The sequence below is a fragment of the Diorhabda carinulata genome, chromosome 10 (genome assembly GCF_026250575.1).
Source record: "Diorhabda carinulata isolate Delta chromosome 10, icDioCari1.1, whole genome shotgun sequence".
Taxonomy (NCBI): Eukaryota; Metazoa; Arthropoda; class Insecta; order Coleoptera; family Chrysomelidae; genus Diorhabda; species Diorhabda carinulata.
Window position 1 is genome coordinate 2,982,491 of NC_079469.1, and position 23,106 is coordinate 3,005,596.

General features: G+C 33.8%; 1 protein-coding gene across 3 annotated transcripts in view; it reads right to left on the minus strand.

Moving 5' to 3' along the window:
- LOC130899117 (polypyrimidine tract-binding protein 2) overlaps positions 1 to 23,106 on the minus strand; it is a 365,855-nt gene that overhangs the window by 250,408 nt on the left and 92,341 nt on the right. The window contains exons 1-2 of one of the 3 annotated variants that reach the window (XM_057808889.1): positions 20,445 to 20,752; positions 14,498 to 14,599 (exon numbers count right to left, since the gene is read on the minus strand). In XM_057808889.1, coding sequence (XP_057664872.1) covers positions 14,498 to 14,599; positions 20,445 to 20,525 — 183 coding nt within the window. In that variant the 5' untranslated portion in view covers positions 20,526 to 20,752. Of the gene's footprint in view, positions 1 to 14,497; positions 14,600 to 16,118; positions 16,339 to 20,444; positions 20,753 to 23,106 lie in introns of those variants that run through there. The other 2 variants (XM_057808891.1, XM_057808892.1) reach the window with 2 other exon arrangements.

A 23,106-nucleotide genomic window follows, 5' to 3' on the forward strand; every position in this document is an offset into this window, starting at 1 on the left:
GTAGCGAAGTTTAGACGAGACCGTACGATCTGTGACGACCAGCAACTCAATGATCGATCAAATGAGGTGACGACTCCAGATATGTTGAAGAAAATCCACAAAGCGGTACTGGATTGTCGTCAATTGGAAGTACGCGAGCTAGCAAACATAATAGGTATTTCAAAAAGTGCAGTACATCGCATATTAACTGAAAATTTGGACATGAGACTGCTGTGCACAAGATGAGTGCCGCGTTGGAACAAAAACAGCGACGTGAAGATTTTTGGCAATGTTTAACAGGAATGTGGCTAAATTTGTGCGCCGTTTCATAACCAGCGAAGGAACGTGGGTTCACACCCGAACACCCGAAACAAAAGAATAGTCAAAACAATGGATTGAGAAGGGAGAATCGGCTTCAAAGGCAAGGTCATGGCATCGGTTTCTTGGGATACGCGTGGAATAATTTTCATTGACAATCTCGAAACAAAAAAAAAACTATCAACGACGATTATTATGCAAGATTTTTGCAATGTTTGAGCGAATAAATCAAGCAAAAACGGCCCCATTTGGTTAAAAATCGCATTTCGCTTTATATACTTTATATATAATGAAATTCTTCACTAAACTCAATCAATTATACCCCAATCAACATCAATATCCCACCGTACTTCAAGAGATACTTTGTTGTTTTATTATAAACACGTTCTCGCGGCTTTTCGTTTGAGTTACTTTTCACGTATACGCTTCGGAAAAGTTTTCCTTTAATAACACATAATCTTCACGTCGATGCGCATTGAGTTCGAAGGTAAAAAATCCACATTCCAACTTTTTAATTAGTATTGAGAGGCGCTTTAAAATATGTAACGCGCTTTCACGTTTTATCTCGCCTTTCGGAAAACAATCATTTTCATTTATCATCTGTACTGGAAATCTCTCTTGAATTTTCATTAAAGACATTAAAGACACATACTATATATTTGATTTAATAAGAATGTAACCCATCTAATAGTTACTAACCTTGTTTTTCATTGATTTGTAGCGCTTAAAGCGGTTGGTTATGATTAGAGTGAAAAAAAGTAAAAAAAAGTGCTACAAAATTAACTTTATTTCACGCTTTCTCGGAAAAGAACGAGGAACAATCAATATTTTATAATCACGCACGGCACTTATACCAAATTAATAATGAGAAATAATGTTTAGTCCCCGTATAAGATTCGGTAAACATCTAACAAACCGTCGGTCCACGTGGACTCATCATCTCCACTGTTTACCAATGAAAACATCGAATCGTAAACATAAATGCATTTTTATTGGCCGAAGCAGTCCTGCTAGACTAGTCTGCGATAAGCAGTGGCGTGGCTACATGAGATTTATTTTTTTAAATTAATAGAAATATTGATATTGGAAGAACTAACGTTCATGTCTTGGTGTGATGACCGTGGTTTCTGAAATCCCGTCAAAAATGCTGAAATATAGAGAATTTGTTTCATTGTATACTCCAACAAAAATTTACGCTGAAACTGTTTTTTTTTAAAGCTTGATAGTTGAATTTTATATACGAGAAGCGTACTGAAACGATTTATTTTAATCGATATACATTTAAATGTGTTGTTTCTAGTATTCTCTTTTAGTTTTCCCTGATTCATTACCGTGACTGTTGTATTTAAAAGCGAACAGTTAAAACATAAATTTATCACCAAATCACTTGGAAATCATAAACTGTTTTTGTGTCGAGCAATAGGACTGACATTGAACCTAATCTATTTCAAAAATTTACTATTTAGTCCTTATTAATGCACTTTTTTCCTTTTTTTGTAAATACTTTCTTTTTTTGAAACATCCAGTAGGCGAGTAGTGCTAGGATTGCAACGAGGAACAAATATTTACTATTGGATTCAGATTTATTGTTTATCAAAATATTCTCCATCGAAATCAATACTCAATACACTTTGAAGCAATTTCCGGAGCAATCTTTCCAATTGAGGTACCTCCAAAACATGTGATTTGAACCACTTGATCTCGCAATTTATTTTAGATCTACTGAAATAAAAAATCATTGGGTGTCAAGTACGGCGGATGACCCATCAATTCGGTGCTTAGATCATTCAAAAACGTTTTCGTTTGAGCTGATATGATCCCTCATTTTTTCGAATACTTCTAGCGAACAAATGCTGGTGTCTCATGCAGATTTGACAGCTCTACGTTGATCTAATGGAACAGTGACGACATGTGCAGTTATTACGAAAAAACGGGCGACCATTTGCTTCGAAGTGCATTTGGCTCGTCTTAAATACGCGAAAAGTTCATGCGATATTGAATGTAAGCGAGTAAAACTAATGCCTCAATCGCCCGGTCACATTGCGATTTCTCGATATTAGTTTACGCCCATCATCGATGTTTTCTTGTACAACAGCCGAGTTTGGACGATCATCACGAAATTCATCTTGTAGCGAAATGCGACTACGTCCACGTCGAAAGTCATAGAAAATTATCGCACGAAAATGCTGGTTCCAAGTATATGTAAACAACTCAAAAAACTATTTATCTGGAAAATACGAGATGAAAATGTCCATATTGTTTCAGTGGGGTATTGATAGCACACAACGACAATAGAAAGAAATAAAAAAGAAATTCTATATACTACACTCAGACGAAAAACATGCTACGAGAACTATTCTCCATATTTTTTCGTTTTTTTGACCGATTCCTGTATTTCCAGTGTATATTTTTGGATAGTTGAAACAGGCGAAAGACGACGTTAAGCTGACGACGATTTCATCCTTGAATAGAGCGAAAACGGTCAGCGAACGGAAATGAGCTTTTCGATATCAATCCCTTGTCGAGCATAAAATACAGAGCGAAGCGGAAAAAAAACGGATGTATTCCAGATATTTTCACGGACAAATAATTCAACCGGTAACGAATGTCGAATGAAAACGGTTCCTTTTTATTAAAAATTATGTTTTTATACCGAAATCTATAATATATTTGATCTGCCGCTTCTTTAACTTTTTGTTTCAAATTTGTAAATATGTTAATGTTAAAGTCTGCGTCGTCTGCTAGTGCATGGACTTATTTTGATTCAAATTTTTTTTAGAGCATCAGGGATTATCAAATACAAAGCATTACTGGTATGATTTGTCTTGAATCACACCCTAGGTGGATACAACCAAAAAAACCAAACCATCCTATCATTTTAGGGAGTTGGAGATTATCAAATGCACAGGATTCCTGGTATAATTTGAGGCGAATCTTGACCTTGAAGGATAAACTTAAAAAGCCCAATAAACCCTTCCATTTTAGGGTATTATAGGTCCTCGGAGGATATAACCAAAAAAAAACAGATAACCAATTTTAGAGCTTTAAAAAACATCAAATTCATAGCATTCCTGGTACAATTTGTTTTGAATCATGTCCTGGAAGGATGTAAACAAAAAAACCAGATAACCCTTCAATTTTAGAGCTTTAGCAAACATCAAATTCATAGCATTTCTGGTAGAAGTCGTCTTGGATCATGTCTTGGAAGGATACAACCAAAAAATCCTTTCATTTCTGGGCATTGGGGGTTATCAAATGCATAGCATTCTTGGTCTAATTTGTAGTGAATCTTATCCTAGAAGGATACACTTAAAAACCGAATAATACTTTCATTTTAAGGTATTGGATGATAACAAATACATGGCATTCCTGATACAATTTGTTTTGAATCATGTCCTGGAAGGATGTAACCAAAAAACCAGATAATCCTTCAATTTTATAGCTTTAGGAAACATCAAATTCATAGCATTTCTGGTACAATTTGTTTTGAATCATGTCCTGGAAGGATGTAACCAAAAAACCAGATAATCCTTCAATTTTATAGCTTTAGGAAACATCAAATTCATAGCATTTCTGGTAGAAGTCGTCTTGGATCATGTCTTGGAAAGATACAACCAAAAAATCCTTTCATTTCAGGACTTTGGGAGTTATCAAATGTGAAGCATTCCTGGTACAAGTCATCTTCAATCATGTCTTAGAAGGATACAACCAAAAAACCAGATAATCCTTCAATTTTATAGCTTTAGGAAACATCAAATTCATAGCATTTCTGGTACAATTTGTTTTGAATCATGTCCTGGAAGGATGTAAACAAAAAAACCAGATAATCCTTCAATTTTATAGCTTTAGGAAACATCAAATTCATAGCATTTCTGGTACAATTTGTTTTGAATCATGTCCTGGAAGGATGTAAACAAAAAAACCAGATAACCCTTCAATTTTAGAGCTTTAGCAAACATCAAATTCATAGAATTTCTGGTAGAAGTCGTCTTGGATCATGTCTTGGAAGGATACAACCAAAAAATTCTTTCATTTCAGGACTTTGAGAGTTATCAAATGTGAAGCATTCATGGTACAAGTCATCTTCAATCATGTCTTAGAAGGATACAACCAAAAAAGCAGATAATACTTCAATTTTATAGCTTTAGGAAACATCAAATTCATAGCATTTCTGGTACAATTTGTTTTGAATCATGTCCTGGAAGGATGTAACCAAAAAACCAGATAATCCTTCAATTTTATAGCTTTAGGAAACATCAAATTCATAGCATTTCTGGTACAATTTGTTTTTAATCATGTCCTGGAAGGATGTAAACAAAAAAACCAGATAACCCTTCAATTTTAGACCTTTAGCAAACATCAAATTCATAGCATTTCTGGTAGAAGTCGTCTTGGATCATGTCTTGGAAGGATACAACCAAAAAATTCTTTCATTTCAGGACTTTGAGAGTTATCAAATGTAAAGAATTCCTGGTACAAGTCATCTTCAATCATGTCTTAGAAGGATATAACCAAAAAACCAGATAACCCTTCAATTCTAGAGCTTTAGCAAACATCAAATTCATAGCATTTCTGGTAGAAGTCGTCTTGGATCATATCTTAGAAGGATACAACCAAAAATCCCTTCATGTAAGGGCATTGATAATTATCAATTACATAGATTCCCTTGTCTAATTTATCATGAGAAGTATTTAATGCAGAAAAATTCTAGTGATACTTCTACATTGAGCAATTTCCTGAATTACATTTCTTCCATTCACTCCTTTCCTTTATATATTTACTCCTTCTCCTTATGTTAAACAAGACAATGAAGATAAATGGTCCACCTTCATCGTCACGTATTTGATTTGCTTTTCGTCTCTTGAATTAGTATTATGTCTTCATAATACGCTAAAGATTAACGCTTAAGAAGTTGAAGAGCCATCGTAAATTATTTACACAACAACATACCTTGAAAGTTGTTTGTTGTCTGTTTATTTCTCAATTTGAAGGTTCGCCCTAATCACGCCAATTGAATTTAATCCATTTTAATTAGTTTACAGTGAATTGTTGCGCTCTTCCACAGATTGAATCTCTTACTTCAGTTGGAGTGTAGTATACCTACACTACCTACGTTAATTCACGAAATAATGTTTCCAAGTAGTATATAATTCTGCATACCAGCTGAAAGATTAATTTTCAAACCTTGATGTTTAACTTGAATTTATTAACGTTATGACTACCTTGTCTAGTTCAGATTTTATGATTAATATAACGTTTAATTTGTACATTGTAATCATTCGCGAAACAATCCTCATCTTTATAAAACGAAATTATCAATTATAGTTATTGTAAATGGATTATAAAACAAATTTTTTAAACCCGACAAGTATATTTTCATTTATTTAATAATCTATTAAAAATTTTCTTTCAGTACACATTCTTGAATTACCTGTAAGTCTCCTTACTCCTAGACGAGTAAAATGTAACATGGGCGTTTGGTTTAAGCAGGGTACCAGACGTGAACTGAGTCCTTGTTGTACGAAAACGAAAGGAAAAAACATTTTAATTCTTGTATAATAATAATAATGATAATAATGGTGGTCACAACTAGAGTTATCAATTGATCGAATTATGAAGGGTTGTAAAGGGGTTTTTTTGTATTTAAAACCACATACTCTTATAAAACTTGACGCAATTTTTTTAAACTGGTATAATTTATGCTGGATAATCTACTATCTTTTGCTGTATTACTTCTAATGTCAAAATCCTGTTCTCTTTTTCAGTTTTTCTGAACAAGTCGTCTTGAATCATATCTTAGAAGGATACAACCAAAAAATCCTTCCATTTCAGGATGCATAGCATTCCTGGTGCAATTCGTTTCGAATTATGTCTTGGAAGGATATAAGCAAAGAAAAACAGGTAACCCTTCAATTTTAGAGCTTAAGCAAACATCAAATTCATAGCATTTCTGGTACAAGTCGTCTTCATTCAAAGATACAACCAAAAAATAAAAGAACCTTTGGATCTTTGGCAGGAATATCTCGAGGAAATTGTGTATATACAGCTTCGGTCAATAGAAATACTTTCAAGTTTACGATTCGATGTTTTCATTTGTAAACAATGAAGATGATGAGTCCACTTGGAATGACGGTTTGTTAGATCCTTACTGTATTCATGAAATATTCATTGCTCTTCGTATAACTGTCTCCTGCAATTGGTATTGGAAGAACTATAACTATATATTCTTCTAGTTTATGAAGTCATTTCTCAATGTTAAAGAATTGTTTAGCTTTAAAAGAAATTGCTGGCAACACAAATATTCAGAACTATTGCTTTTTACAACAAAGTCTAGGGAACCAACGGCATATCAAGTAAACATATTTTAATGAAAAGCTTCAGATCTACTGGCAAAAGTAATTTTGACGAAGAAGTTTGACGATAAGCAATGAGGGATTTACATTCGAACCCTGTGCACTTTGCTATGAAAATACAGAGCCAAGGACTAAAAATATGAACCGGAGAAGCTTATTTGTTGCATACCGAAATCGTAGTACAATCAACGATGTCCTAAAACTGAACCAAAATAACTGAAACTGAAAAATCTCCATCCCCCGGTCTTGGGCTACGACGTTCTTTGCAACCATTTCTTTCAAATATCTTTTTACTTACAATTTTTTTTTCTAATGAATAAATTGAGAGACCCATTTCTCGCTCTACTTTTCTTATAATCTATTATGCCAAAACTCGCTACCCTCTTTATCACGGAGGGTAAAGCATGTCGTATAGTAAGGGATGTAAGTTATTTATCATTAATATTAATATATTGGAATTATGATAAACTATGCATCGAAATACCTTTGTTTTCAATTTAGGTAGACATTCGGCTCAATATAAACTGTATCTTCAGATTCAATCCATCCTTGCTTGATTGAAGACTCGTAATTGACGTTTTGTGATAAATTAAAAAGGAAAATTTCCAAATATCCGCAGTACCTTTTCCATTATTCCTTTCTCTCCCCATTTTCTTAATAAGCTCGAAATGGCTTTCTACGATAAGATGGACGCTAATATTTCTTGGTAGGTCTCTTATGTAGATGACTACAATATAAATGTGGTACGTGTTTCTAGAATAACTTAACTGGTAAAGCTTCGATTCTTATTCCTGGTCGCTCATTATTCAGTTTTGAGTTTCGATTTCGTGGATGGCGTAGGATTTCTAGCCCGTACTGTTCTCTCATTAATTTCCAATAGGAATTAAGTCCGGGCTAAGCTCATTGGAATTGCTCAGTCCAATTGACGTGGCTTCTGGCAAATCGTAGACAGGTTGCTCGGTGGGGTTAATTAGTGGCCAGTAGCTGTTCTTTTTTGACTTAAGTTTAGCTACCTTATGTCTTCTCCCATTTGACCAGGCACCTCTCGTGTTTTTCTGAGCTCTTAATGGATTTGAACACCATAAGTTGAACTTCCGAGGTTTATAATTATTTCTTCACGTATTCTATCGTGAACAAGCTGCTCGGTGGGGTTAATTAGTGGCCAGTAGCTGTTCTTTTTTGACTTAAGTTTAGCTACCTTATGTCTTCTCCCATTTGACCAGGCACCTCTCGTGTTTTTCTGAGCTCTTAATGGATTTGAACACCATAAGTTGAACTTCCGAGGTTTATAATTATTTCTTCACGTATTCTATCGTGAACATGCTGCTCGGTGGGGTTAATTAGTGGCCAGTAGCTGTTCTTTTTGAGTCAAGTTTACCTGCCTTAAGTCTTCTCCCATTTGACCAGGCACCTCTCGTGTTTTTCTGAGCTCCTAATGGATTTGAACACTCGATTGCTCGAGTAAACAATCATGAAAAGCGTGGTTACCGAATTTCATGTTCAGTTTTTTTGCTAGGGACTTGCGATTTCAGGGTTGTCGATTTTTTTGCTCGCGAGTGTGTATACAATATGTTAGCTTATAAATTGTATCATGTATATAATCGATAAATTATTATACAACTTCATGTAACTAGAAATTGGACTTAACAGTTGAAATTTGATAAGTATATGATAAGATCGATAAATTAATTGGCGCAATTTTGGGTTGCTAAGAGATACTTTACCGTTTCATATAAGGTCAAAACTTGCCGTGGAGTTTCGGAAGAAGTTGCCTAAATTTCTATGTCCCGATGACTGTTAAAACGTTGAAGCGTGTACCGACGTCGGGATTTTGTGTATGAACCGCTTACAACCCCATTATTAAATTTAATAATTTATCTCAGTTACTGGTAATGCTATATACCGCAAATTCGGTAGTGGGCTTTGTTATTCTATTCCTTCGGGGTCTATATTCGCCGACAAAGCAAGATGATGTATTAATTTTTAGTAAACCACAGGGATCCTATACTATATAATTTGTATATTATAAATATATATATACATAGAAACCCGATTACCATGTAGATATAATTATATTTCGAAAATATTTCACGTAAAAGTTAGTTATAAAAGGTTCGATATGAGATATGTTTCAATCAAGTTGCACTTCTGTGGTTTATAAATATTTTTTCACGTATTCTATCAGTTTTTTCAATTCAGTTCTATCAATTATCATCTTCTCGATCTTTGGTTACATGCAAAAATTTAGTATTACTATGTTTTTAAGCTAGGAAGTTTTGTTTTGACTTCCTACACCCCTTAGAGTTTGTTTTTCCTCATAGATACAAGACGCAATAAACATCTTTACCACAACACCCATATAAGACATCTTCATAAAATTATTATTTATTATTTATTTAAATATCGCTTGAGAGCGATGTTCAATAATGTTCGATACCTTTTTTATAATAAGAATCGTCAATTTTTGACCTCCGAGTCATTTCTTCAAGTCTGGGAACAGAAAATAATCCGAGGGGGCTAAATCTGGCGAATAGGCATTTGCAACAATGGATGTGTGAGCTGGTGCATTGTTTTGATGAAACAAAACTTTCTTTTTAGCCGTTTTAGATTGATTTCTTCGAATAATACTCGCCGTTGATAGTATTTTCTTTTTCAAGATGGAAATCGAATGAAAACTATCCCAAAAAACCAACGCCATGACCTTGCCCGCTGATGGAGCAATCTTTGACTTCTTTGGTATTTTTCAAGCAGCTACCACCATCTCTAGGTCAGGTCTAGAGCTATCACCGTATTTTTGTTTTTACTATTCAATTTTGATTGAAAAATTCTGATTTTATTTATATTTAAATGGACTTTCTGGAAAGATTTCGCAGAAAAAAACTATTTTTTTGGAAAGTTTCCATAATGTGCTACGACTCAGTTCAGAGAAATCTTCATCATCTTCGTTTACTGTCGGAGATTTTATTCTAAAGAAAAACGCATGCATTTTTCTCTCTTCTATTCCTTCTTTCAAATGATTTTCTTTAGGATGTTTTGGTTTACCAGAGTGGGTTTATAAATCCAACAATACATTACAACAATTTTTGGAAAAACCTAAGGAAAAAAAACCAAATTTGGAAAAGAATGGTATATATGAAATAAGCTGTGGTGATTATGACGAAAAGTATATTGGACAGTCTAAGAGATCCGTTATTGTCCGGTTTAAAGAGCACATAGCTCATTTGAAATATAATAATAAATTTTCGGATGCAATAAAAAGCATTGAAATTCAATGTGAATATTCCCGCCAAAGAGTTTTTCCCTGCTGGAATTAATTTTCGCCGGAGAAGGTTTATTGGTGGGAAAAGTTCAGTATAAAACAGGTTAACCAAATCATTAGGTTTTTGTTTACGTTCTGTCTCTGAAGACGATAACTTGGTTATCGAAACGCTCGTGTGAACAATGTATTCAGTTTGTTTTAATTGTGTTTACTAAATCCTCAATTTCGTAGTTCATAAGTCCTCTATACTTATTATTTCCATTTGTCGTTGTTAAATTATCTTTAATTGAAACTTCGTTTAAAAACTGTTTCGATTTTAAGCGGTATTTATGATCTTATTCATACATTTATCTATTAATTAGATTATCGTAATTTCGAGGATGTTTTTTAGTCAATTAGAAAGGTATTTCATACCGTACATTGTCTATGAATCAGTCGGGTAACTATTAGCACAATAAACAATAGTAAAATATTTGTATACGTTATCGATGAATTGAACAATTTTTGCAATAACAAATTTCGTCTTTATCACAACAAAAATATGTGATTTTAACCTTTTGTTGATAGTACAAAAGCAAAAATGTCAGTAATTCAATTCTATGTTTGTTTTCAAATAGAAAAAAAAACGGCCATCGATGTATTGTAATCCAAATCGGTTTTAAAAGTTGCATAAAAATAAAAAAATTCCCCTCGAAATCCACTTGAAAAATGCCAATTCGAAAAGGTTCGCATTCGTGTTTTATGGGTATTTTTCTATGTTTATTCCGAATTTCTATTAGAGTTACAGTTCACTCGCATATCCTATTTCAATTACGCATCGGCAAAAAAATCGTATGAGATTTGTGCGAGTTAAAAGAGTGTTCTGATATTTGATGGTCTCCATAATTTCATAAACCATGTATAGATGAAAAAAAAACATGAATGTCTGTCGACTATCAACGTGGAAATGATTCAAATCGCTATCGGAAAGAAAAGTCTATATTTCTCGAAAAAAATTCACTCAAACATAAAGTTGTAATCAAAAAATATCGAATTTCTTTTGATATGGTACTGAATTATCACGAACTACAAATTTTTTGAAATTGTCTAATGAAAAAAGGTTCATTGTGATTGAAATAATATAAAATAAAACAAAAGAATACTTTTCAATCAATTATATATTAATCTATTTTGCTATTTGTCATCTTTCTTTCAGCTCCATGATTCCGCGCTCATAAAATTTCCGGTCCTTATCAGAGCAAACAATTGAATCAGGTGCGATTGAAGTTCATCGTCCCTTCCCATTCAAGTTTCCCATGATGTATCATAGTGCAATACTAAATCTTTCCGATTTCTAACAGTTTTTCTTCGATTGCTTCATCCAGTTTCATTAATTTTAAACAGTAAACATTAGATTTGATTGTTTGGTTCCTTGAAAATAGCCTGAAAATCGCAACATCTTTTTAATCCCATCAAATTGGTACCATGAGCATTTTTTGTTGTTTTTGGATTGTAGGTCCACAGTTTTTCGTTGCTTTCCTATTCCAGCATTCCATAGTATTCCATCTAGTTATTATAAACTTTTCATTATGCTCAATGACCTTTTGCCATATTTCTTTCAGCTTCATGATATTCCGCGCATATAAAATTTCTAGTCCTTATCAGCAAACAACTGAACCAAGGCTATCGTCACTTCCCAGCCAAACTCCAATAGTTTTCCACGAGTTGCCAAAGATGTATCATGGTGGAACACTAAACCTTTCCGATTTCACAATTTTAACCGTTTTTCTTTGATGGCTTCATACAATTTCATTAGAATTGGTTCCTTAGAAGCAGCCTGAAAAACATAACATCTTTGTAATCCCGCCAAATTGATAGCATGAGTATTTTTTGATTTTGGATTGAAGATTGCATAATGTTCCATCTAGAAATTAATTCTAATTCTAACTCTGTTTATTCAATATTTTCCTTCTGTATCATCAGCTTCGTTAAAAGTAACTCCTAGATATTTATAATTCTCACTCCTCGTTAAACGTATTTCTCTGGTTGTATATTCGTTGTACCTTCTCCTAAACACTTTAAACACTCTACGTTTATCTGCAGTTCCTATTTTCTATATATCCACTTTAGTTTATGTGCCACATACTCTAAATCATCTCTGTCGTTTTCCAATAGGAACTTGACAATTTTGAATTTAGTTTGTGAACGCACCTTTTCACTTAACGTCAAACTGTCACTGTCAGTTTTTTCAGAAGACATAACCTTTTCATCATGGTTATGTACACGAACGAACAACGTCTGCAAATCTTAAAAATTTATTACAGAAATTCGGAGTCGGTGGCCGTTACTTTAAGAGCGTTAACTTCGATTTTCGGTCGTGGTTCTCGACCTAGTAGTCAGGCAGTAAGAAGTTTAGTGAAAAAGTTGGAGTCTACATATTCGTTGTGTGATGTTGCCATGCCAGTGAGTCGAAAATATCGTTGCCGTTGAAACGTCCATAACAAATGATTTCCAAGAGTTGGGCATCGCCGAGACACCCATACAAGATCAGGCTCACTCAAGAATTGAAGCGACGTACGTTATCCGATTGGGCTCTGGAAAAGATGCGGCAAGATGATCAATTTCATCGCAAAATCATCTTCAGTGACGAAGCTCATTTCCGGCTGAATGGGTTTGTCAATAAACAAAATATGCGGTATTGGGCGGGTGAAAATCCACATGTGCTTGATGAAAAACCACTTTATCCACAAAAGATAACTGTTTGGAGTGGTCGCCACGTTACTGTGAATGGTGATCGTTATCGCGTCATTATTATCGATTATTTTTGACCCGAATTGGAATATATATCCTTGGACAGCATGTGGTTTCAACAGGACGGCGCCACAAGCCACACAGCACACGTTACAATCGATTTATTGAAGAACAAGTTTGATGAGCGTGTTATCTCAAGAAATGAACCAGCCGCCTCGTTCGTGCGATTGAACACATCTAGATTTATTTCTTTGGGGCTACGTCAAGTCATTGGTCTATACTGATAAGCCACGAGGTCGGAAAAGCTCAAAGCCAACATTGAACGCGAAATAGCAGCCGTTTCGGCCGAAATGTGTGACCGAGTCACGGAAAATTGGGTCCAACGAATCAACCGCTGTAAACGTGTCCGCGGTGGCCATATGAGCGAAGTTTTTGAAATATCTCAAATGGTTTTCATTTTATTTTGTAAAAAAGTTGTCAAGTCCTCATTACCAGATCGTCTACAAATTATTAGAGCTTTTGAAACATATATTTCGAAAAGTGTTGATGAAATGCAACCCCTTTGTTGACTGTAGAGGATTTCCATACTTTATTTAAAATTTTCACATCAGACTTCATATATTTATATGATAATGAGGCGTACTGGTCTATTTCTTTCTATTTTCTTCTCTATCAACTGCTTTAAAGAGAACACAGGACCTTTCAGCTCTATACACACTTTGTTCTCTTTCTTTGTAATTAGTATATTCCTGCTGTACGTTAGTCCTTATTTTTCTAGTATATACACTGCTTATTGTACTTATTAACGATATCCTTCGATGATTGTTGCATTTTTGATGTTCAAATATTAATTTTCCAACTCATCTTCACAGGAATGGATGTCCTGCGATCAATTTGGTCCACCGACTTAAGCAGAACTTAAGCAAAGCTCTGGAGAGTAAAGAATACTGCTCTGCTGTTTTTTTCTGGATATGAGACAGGCTTTTGACAAATTGAGACATCAAGGGCTAAAATTCTGCATATATTTTCTCATGGAATCCCATTCTTTTATACGCTCTAATGGTTTTTCAAAATTTCTATCGGTTCTTGGATTTCTTAATGTGATTCCTCCACGAGATCAACTTTTATCACTTCCTCCCTTCTATCTTCTTCTAGGTTCAGTTTTCCTCTTTTTCTTTTATTCGAAATTTTGACTTTTTCTTCTGGATACGTTATCGATTTATCTCGTTTTTTCCCTGATATATCGGTAATTAACTGCCGATGCTCATGATTTTTTATCTTCTTGGTAAAAATTTAGTAATAATGATAATAATATTTTAAATTTATACATGTGTCTGTTCCCAAATAATTTCTACTCCGTGCCTCGTAATAACATCCCCTTTCTATACGTTTCGGAATAAAGCAATGACAGATGAAGATGAAGGAGATCGGTAGACAAACGACAAGTCTCACGCAGAAACTAGTCCGATGATTTATCACCGCGGTAGGGCCGAAACAGGTTCGGAAATTATTGTTTCTTTGAAATGTGACAATTTTAGAAAGGTATGAAGGGGTTTAATGATTTCTAAAAGTGATTATTTTCATCCTCAACACTTGATTTGGAATAATAAACTTGTTATATGTTTCTATTCTAGATGGATATCGGGCGAAACTAAGACATTTCTTTATATATCTATAAAAATTATAACTGAGCGTGTTGCCTTAAAATTAATTAAGTAAATTGAAGTTTCCGGAAAAAAGGCGTGTGTATGATAATTAATATAGTCACGAACGACATATTTGTTGAAATTTATGAAGGTATAAAGAAATTACCATTCAACTAACTCAAATAAAAGATGATTTAAGTCATGAAACTCACCTTAATGCCTATGTGTATGGGGAAATCTGAAGCTGCAGCTAAAGAAGGAAGTGATTGTATTCCTGGAACGATTGGAAGAGAACAAGACATCATATTGTCGACCTGAAACAAAAATATTACTTAGAACATTTGGATATTACCACAGTGAAGAGGTACAAATATTTTTCCTTGTTAGACAATGAGTCATTTCTATTGGGTAACCACTTCCATTTCATAGTAGTGTATTCAGAATAGTTAATCTCGTTCGACATCTGCCTGCGACATTGCCGTTGGATATTACTTCGCGAAGAACGTATCTAGTAATCAAATTCTTTCTTCAGATCATTGAAGTCCATATTTTCTTCTTCTTCTTCAACTGCCTGCTTTACTAGCTCGATCCTTGTCTAAGCAGAGGAGTTTTTTGAGGAACTCTGTCGCGAAAAAGCTTGTCCCTGACTACGATGACAGCGTGGTGCTTACCAAGATCACTTCTGCTTTAAAACAGTTTCCCAAGTACTGCGGGACGAATCAAAACTTGAACACGCAAAAAAAATATGCTCTGATATCAACTGCGCAAGTAATAATTAACCACTTCTTCATCACGGTTAACCCAGGTGTATATTTGTGGAATAAAACGGATATTTTCCAAATAATTCCACTTTTTGCTATCTCATTCGTGATTCCTGCTTGGTACAACCTTTTCACTGGTAGAGGGTACTTCTCTTTTCAACAAATAAGCTCAAGTGCTGAGCCTGCTGTTTGAAGTTGAGCTGAACGTCAATTAGAAAGCGAATATAAGGCTTGGATGTTATTTTATGCGTCCTGACTTGCAGTTTGATCGTTTCCAGCTGGTTCCTACTAGTAATTAGTACTGCCTCGGCTTATTTAAAATCAATCGTGACCATCCATTGGCTGATCCTCTCGAAAGTAATGGCAACTGTGAAGTTAATCTCTTGTAGATGCTTTGCTACGATTACCACGAGAAAAAAGTCGGCCACCAGCTTGAGATCTCATCGGCATTTCCATCTTTACCAAGATCTCTAAGAGCTTGCTGAACGTTGAGCTAAAACTATTTCAAGCTAACAAATAGTTACCTTAGAAGGTAAAAAAATGAGAAGAGCTTCTTTTTAATTGACGGACTCATATTTTTTTATCGATATTTGAAATGAAACTTCTCAAAAATATCATCTATTGATATCGATACATTAATAAAGTCTATTACTGCTCATTTTTAACTTCAAACAGTCTAAAGCTTTAATTAAAATGTTCCCTAAGGAAATCCAGTTCGAAAAATGCCATTCATCGTTTCAAAAACTTCATTTATCGAGAAAATCTTTTCATCTTTTCTTTTATGTAGTCAAAAACTGCATTCTGTGCTAGCTTTTATTTATCAAGTAATTAGAACTTACGTAAACGGACAAATGTCAGTGGTTGCTGAAATAATTTTCGTTTCTCCTAATTAGCACGGCCCTTTCTTTATTTTTTTTTTTTTTTTGACCAGAAAAACCAGTCTAATGGTTTCTGTACATAAAAAGGAAAGTATAGAAATTGATATAAAGAAAAGAAAAAAATTACACTACATGTAAGAAAATGAATAATTATCATTTTAAGTTAAGAGCTAGATTTCAATTCCCATACGTACCGACATATGTATGATGTGTTGCCGAGATTTAGGCGCGCCGGTTTTTCGTAATCAGCACGACGCGAATGTTAATTTAACACACAGACATTACATGCACATGTTTTTCGCGGAGTAGTCGATTTTGTGAAATAAAAAACAATTTAGGAAAAAAAATTGCTACCTACTAGCATACAGATCTTGTCAGGTGCATTAAAGAACGTGACTTGACGAAACAAAGCACCTGTAAAAGCGTTTTTCAAATGCCCACTTTGATTTAAAAACTCTTTATGCGACTGGCAACGCTGTCGTTTATCAACTTTGCGAGAGCGTGTGTTAGTTATCGTGTTTTGTAATAAAACCATCACGATATACACGATAGTAACCTTTATAAAGGTTATTTCATCTGTCTAATATTAGTTGCAATTGTTTAATAAAAAATTTATATACAGCGTGAGTAATTATTATTGTTGCTGAAGCGGATACTGGGCAGTGTGCTGAACATGAATCAGTTTGCTGTTTCCAGCTACTGGCCCCAAATTATCCCCAGCTCACCGAGCTACGATTTACCAGGAATACGTTAATTGGACTGACGAAAAGTAGGGCTCTGTTCTTTTCTCAGCCGAAAGCAGAGTGAGCCTGGATGTAAAAGAAGAGGACCGGTCTACAGAAGACCTAGGGAAAGATTCGGTGAAGATTCCTGGATGGTTTGGGCAGGCATTTCAGTGAAAGCAAAAAATGAGTTGGTTTCTATTTAAACCGGCGTTGGAACGGGGGGATTAACGGCGCACCAATACATAGAAGAAATTTGGGGAGATTATGTCGTTGCCCAAACTGTTTCATCCTAGTGTTGAACAATGCCCGATCATATACTGTGAGTTCCGTACGGCATTATTTACAGGATGTCGAAATTATCGCTATGGATTAGCCAGCGCGTAGCCCGGACTCAAATCGTATCGAACTTAAGAGAAAAGTTCGGAAATCTTGCACTATAGGCTTGGACGAATTAAAACATGTATTTTCTTCACTGTTAATTATATTCATTGTTTAAGATTTCTTTTCGTTTTCTCAATAACAGAGACTTTTGACCGCGAGCGTGCGACTTAAGTGTATACACAATCCAATAGTAACTTTGTTTTCTTTCTGGTGTTGCAAAAATTGATTCTTATAGTAATTGAAAGTGTGATTCATCTAAATTTTCACGCTCGTTGCAAAATACATTGTTAAAGAATGATTTTATCCAATAAAATTATAAGTCTGCTTTAGTGCTAACTCTCTAACTTATAGGATTAGTAAAACTGTCCAGCCCTTTCTTTTTTTAATACCAATAATACCAATAATTTTTCCTTCTGTTTCTAGGTTCTTAAGTTTAAGAGTCTATAAGAGAGACAAATCTTTAGTCGACTTAATACGACTCAAGATTTTGCCAACAGGATCAAATTCTTCTTTATACTTGTTGTTCCAGATGTTTAAATTGCTGCTCGTGAATTTTTTGACGTCTTCATAACTAATCGTGATCTAACGTTGTCTTTCTAGTGTACTACACCTTAGATTTCTCTCTTGGTGGTCTCGTTTATGATTTTTTACAGAGAGATGGAGCTTGGTTTTCAATTCAAACCTTTCGATGAATCCTCACAGTCTTTGATTTGTCTTGATCATCTTATTTTTTCGGAAGATTCGTTGAAGGGTAATTGACTTTGGTAGTCCAGGTGACTATTATTTTTTACAGAAGCTTACAATTAGTGTCGCAAGTGAATCAAAAAATTAGTCAGTCGTAATCAAATGAAAATTAACAAATAATGATTTTTATTAATGATTTCTGCCTTGATAAGGTCAGTTTATGCTTAAAATACATCTCCGTGTCGTGAATTTAGTAGACTAAGATATAAAAACGAGGTGACTGAAATATAATGAGCATACATAACCCTCAGGGGTTTGAAGACAAATGATATATTAGGGAGAAGTAGAGAAAAATTGAATCTACGACGTTTACTGCGAGATTCAATCTATATTTAGATAACTATGGATTTAATAATTTAGAAGACGAATACCTATCGATAATTTTATTGAATGAAATATTATCACGCCTTTAGGGCGTCGTTTGTACAGAAAAGAAGATGAAAATACGTTTAATCAAACTACCTCGGTATATCAAAGATTTTCTCCTAGTACTAGCATAAGAATTGATAATGAAAATTTATGTTTTATAGATTTGGAGAAAGCCTTTGACTAACTAAGTAGAGAAAATATATTTCAAATATTTAAAAACCGTAATATAAATCAGAAGACAACGATAAAAGCAATGTAGAAGAATCTAGAAAAGAAATTTGTTTATTAAAATATATAAATATCAATTTCTTCAGTTTTTTATTTCATAGACTCTTAATATTTTGATAAAGATCCAAATAGGTGGAGACGTTGCGTTGATTGCTTCCCTGTTTCAAAAAAGGGGCATAAAATCAAGACAAATTAGCAACAAAAATACGTAAAAATTTAGATGCAATAATACTAAGTAATTGAAGGTAGAGGAAGACCAAGAAATATATATGTATTAAGCTTGTGGAAAAACATTTGAAACAAAGAGGATAAAATGGAAAGGAATGGAAGAGCAAAAGAAACATTTGGATAAGAAACTCAGCTCAACTGGACATTTCTGGACCAAAATGCAATCTCTCTATATCTCTAGGAACATCAGTAATTATTTTTCGGGTAAAGTTGCTAATTATGAACAAATGTGCTCAAGAATGTTTGGATAGAAACCTCTCTGAACAGCACATCTACATTCTCTCAGATTGCCAAGCGACCTTGGAGGTACTGAAAGCTATTGAGTGCACATCCAAATTAGTATGAAAGTGTGAACGAACTAGCAACACCAAAGTAACCCTAATATGACTTCCGAGCCACCAGGTAGCGGACAGCCTTGCCAAAAAAAGAGCAACGACTCCATACCTTGGACCAGAACCGTCCTGTGCTCTCACGAGATGCAATGAATTGAACCAATAGCCAAAGAATCAGATGCAGTAATACAACAGGCTTAAGACTAACTAAAAGATTTATAATGAATGTCCTAAAAGGCTTAAGTAGCTTGAAGGAGTAGTACCAACTACCATTTCTCTTACATTATAGTAGTCACTGGATGCCAGATTTGGTCTATACGATGGATGAAAAAGCAATTCGTGGTTTTTCCTCAGCATATGAGGTCAAATTTACTTTCTGTCCCTTTTGGAGATAGACGATGAACAATATTCCATGTACATCTCAAAATATTGAAGCCATTAACGTCAAAGTTTATTGTTGTCCACCTCAATTGGACGATCACAACGTTCACCGTATGTCTGTACGACTACGTTTAAATTCAGCAAACCAATTAATAAATGAATCTTTTCGATAGAGACACTTTTAAAGCTATTGCTGATCTTGTATTGTATTTTGTTTTTCCATTGTTTTGAAAATAACAAAAGTAGCTTCACTTAAATGGCCGTCACTTTTTTCTGACTAATCGAAATGTCATGAAATTTTACACATAGTCTTTTGACAGTTGGCACGTCATAAACGTCAAACAAATTTGACAATTGCAGCGCCATCTGTGTGTCAGTTACACGACTTATTGAGTGATGTAATATGAAAAATAATATAATTAATCATTTTTTATATCAAGTTGTTCTTTTCCGTCAATACATGGTCTTTTGTCACCAACAACAAATGACATTTTTGACAGATACTTCTTTGGACTAGATTAACTACTTATTTTTTGATAAAATTTTACGAGATACAATTTTTTGATGGTTTTTCGTATGTTGGATGAATATCTCAAACAGTTTTTCAACGAAAATATCATCGATATTGACGTGAAGTATCTAGCGCCGCCCTAACGATTTTCTCACCTCGTCGTTTCTATTGTGCCCTAAAAGGAAACTTAAAATTGTATTGATAACGCGTGAAAATGAATATTCACATCGATTTTCTAACAAATTCCATCCATCCAGCGATGTAATAACATAAATATGTATGAAAGAAAATTGTTTGGTCATTAATTTACGTAGTCTATAAATAGATTTTTTGATTCTCGTATTCCGTATAATGAAAAATTTGTTAGTTTTCCCCATATTTATGAAGCAATTTATCAAAATTTTATGAAAAACTATTAGTTTTAACACTTTTATAAAGAAAATCGTTTTCATTTTTGGGTAAATACAAACAAAAACTTATTTTAAACCACAATTATTATGTTTTCGAGGTTAAGACATCAAAAAAACCGAGGAAAAGAACGTGAAAATTACACTAAAAATCCTTCATTCCTTGGATTTATTTGTGCCCTTGTATTTGTATTAAAATCACAAAAATACTCACATAATGATGTAAAATATCTTTCATATTATCCAAAATGATTTTTCTCGTGAAAATACACTTTCCACGTAAAATTTTCCACATAAGAAGTTTCTCGATGAAAATGCTAACACATCACACAAAGAATCCGCAATAGACTGAGGACGCGCCTTAAAAAAATTGAATATTTTACCGGGTTTCCAATTAAAGAACCTTGAAAAGGCCAGTGTCAGAGTTAAGAACATTCAACAGGTGCTAGTTCGATACAGGTAAAAAAAATATTGTTAACGTTTCAGTTGCCAGCGTTCGTTGAATCGTATGTTGTTTATAATATTAGTTATACATAGAGATGTGAGTCGTAGGTCGAAATTATTTAATTAAAGGCAGTAGGGGGGATTTGCATACTAGGGGGGTCAATAAACTTTCGTTACGCAGGATAGTAGGATGGCGGATGGACGTGAATACTCCGTATGGGTAACACACCATGCAGTATTCAATGTTTCAGTTGGGTTTTTAAATCGAATTTCACAAATACATAGTATATTTGATTTGAAACAGATCTCGATGTAATTGACATAATTCAGTTGGTGTTCCTTCAAAATAAATTTCGTTATGACATCTCTTGAACATACTTTAAACATTTACATAAGGAAGAACAAGAAAAGAAAACAACAAATAAAAAGATGGAAAATAATTTAGAATGTCTTCAAAATGGGAAAAGCCCTGGACCAGATGAGATCACCAACGAAATGCTCAAATTGGGAGGGAAAAAGTTACAAAATTGAATACCGATCCTATTTAAGAGCACCATAGACAAACAAAAAATACAAAATTATCAAAAAACAATATCGATTGACTGTACTAACAAAAAACCGACGCCCAAATTGTTCTTTGGTATTAAATATAGTGGAATCTTGATTTGGAATTCGAGAGGGTTGTTTCTGAAAATTTAAGGAATTTCGACCAAAACCATATATTTTTATTGTATTTACAGAGGTTATATCAGGATGTTTATTAGAAATGTTAACAGCAATGGCAGCGTACAACTCGTGACGATTTTTAATCCGTTTGAGATAAGGATGCGCCATCTCGTGGCGAGGTTATTTCAGGTAAACGAAAAGGTAGTTCTAGTACATAATACAACTCGTGACGGATTCATCTGGAATTTACAACCTAATCCACTTTGTAAAGTACTAAAATCCAAAAATTAAAACCTAGAATTTCTAAATCCGTTAGGTTAGGATACCTAACCTAAATTCGCGATTTTATAAATAATACAGATCTCTTAGAATCTGTTCGAGTAGAATTTTTTTATAGTACAATGATATAACTAACAACTTAATTACATTTGAATCTTGTTCAAAACACTCAGCAACAGTTTAGATGGATAATAACTTTTAAATACTGTATTAAGTACTTTTTTCAGTTGTTCAACATACTTTACAGGCGTTTACAATTAACATTATAGACCGTCGATTTTTTTTGCTTTTTATCGAGCTGCGAGCATAATCTTCGATTACGAGTTGTCTAATCTTCAAGACAACCACGATCACGAATTGGTACAAAATCACGCCTATATCAATACGATTTGAGATCTTAAATGCATCAGTTTATAGTTTATAGAAGTTTTAAACCACATAGAGGTTATTATAAAAGGAAAAACCTCTTTCGCTTTTGATTCATGTCTAAACAGATACCATGGTTTTGAAAATATATGATCTTTTGTCTTAGAAATACTTTTTTACGGAATATAAATCGTGAAACTAAAACATTTTGACAATCACTGGAATGTAAAATGTTGTTTCCGAGTTTATTCACCTATTATAGTATTTCACACAACTGCTAACTAATGAGAAATCTAACAGTTCATTCGTTGCAGTGAGAAATATCGTATTTACATATAAAAGAACGACCTCTTCGTTTTTTTTATACAGTTTTTCGGATTTTTTGGTGTTTCAACAGGGGGTACTGAATTCACTCTTTTATCCACCACCACGATTTTCAAGGGTTTTATAACCCTCTCGATATATCGACATCCTGACACCGTAATATATTTACATGAGGATTTTTCTTTTCTTATGTTTCCAGTTTATTCCAATCTTTTTTTGTTATATTTCTTTTCACTTTGTTATCCTTTTAGTATTTTAGCTTATCGCAGATTTTCTGGCAGGAATATTTCGAAGAAATTGTGTATACATACGCCTTCCGACAGCTTCGGCCAATAGAAATGCATTTATGTTTACGATACGATGTTTTCATTCGTGGATGATGATGAGTCCACGTGGACGGACGGTTTGTTAGATGTATGCCGTATTTTATATTTTATTTCTTAATTTGGTATAATAACTATCTTGATTGATATTGGAGGAACTGTAATATATCTTGATATGATTTCTGTCTTCGTCTAAAAATGTACAGTGTTCATCAAAAATCTGATGTTTCTATTGGTCATTTTTACGAGTTTTTTCAATTTTTTCGGGATAATTATTTTCTCAAATGCTTCATTAGTTTTTGTTTGTGGATTGAGTCGTAAGCCTCTTCAAAATCAATGAAATATAGCTCCAGGTTTTTTTTCTAATACAACATTGTAATGGGAAGTATATGAAATTTTGAGAATATATATATATATATATATATATATATATATATATATATATATATATATATATATAAAAGTCAAAGAATT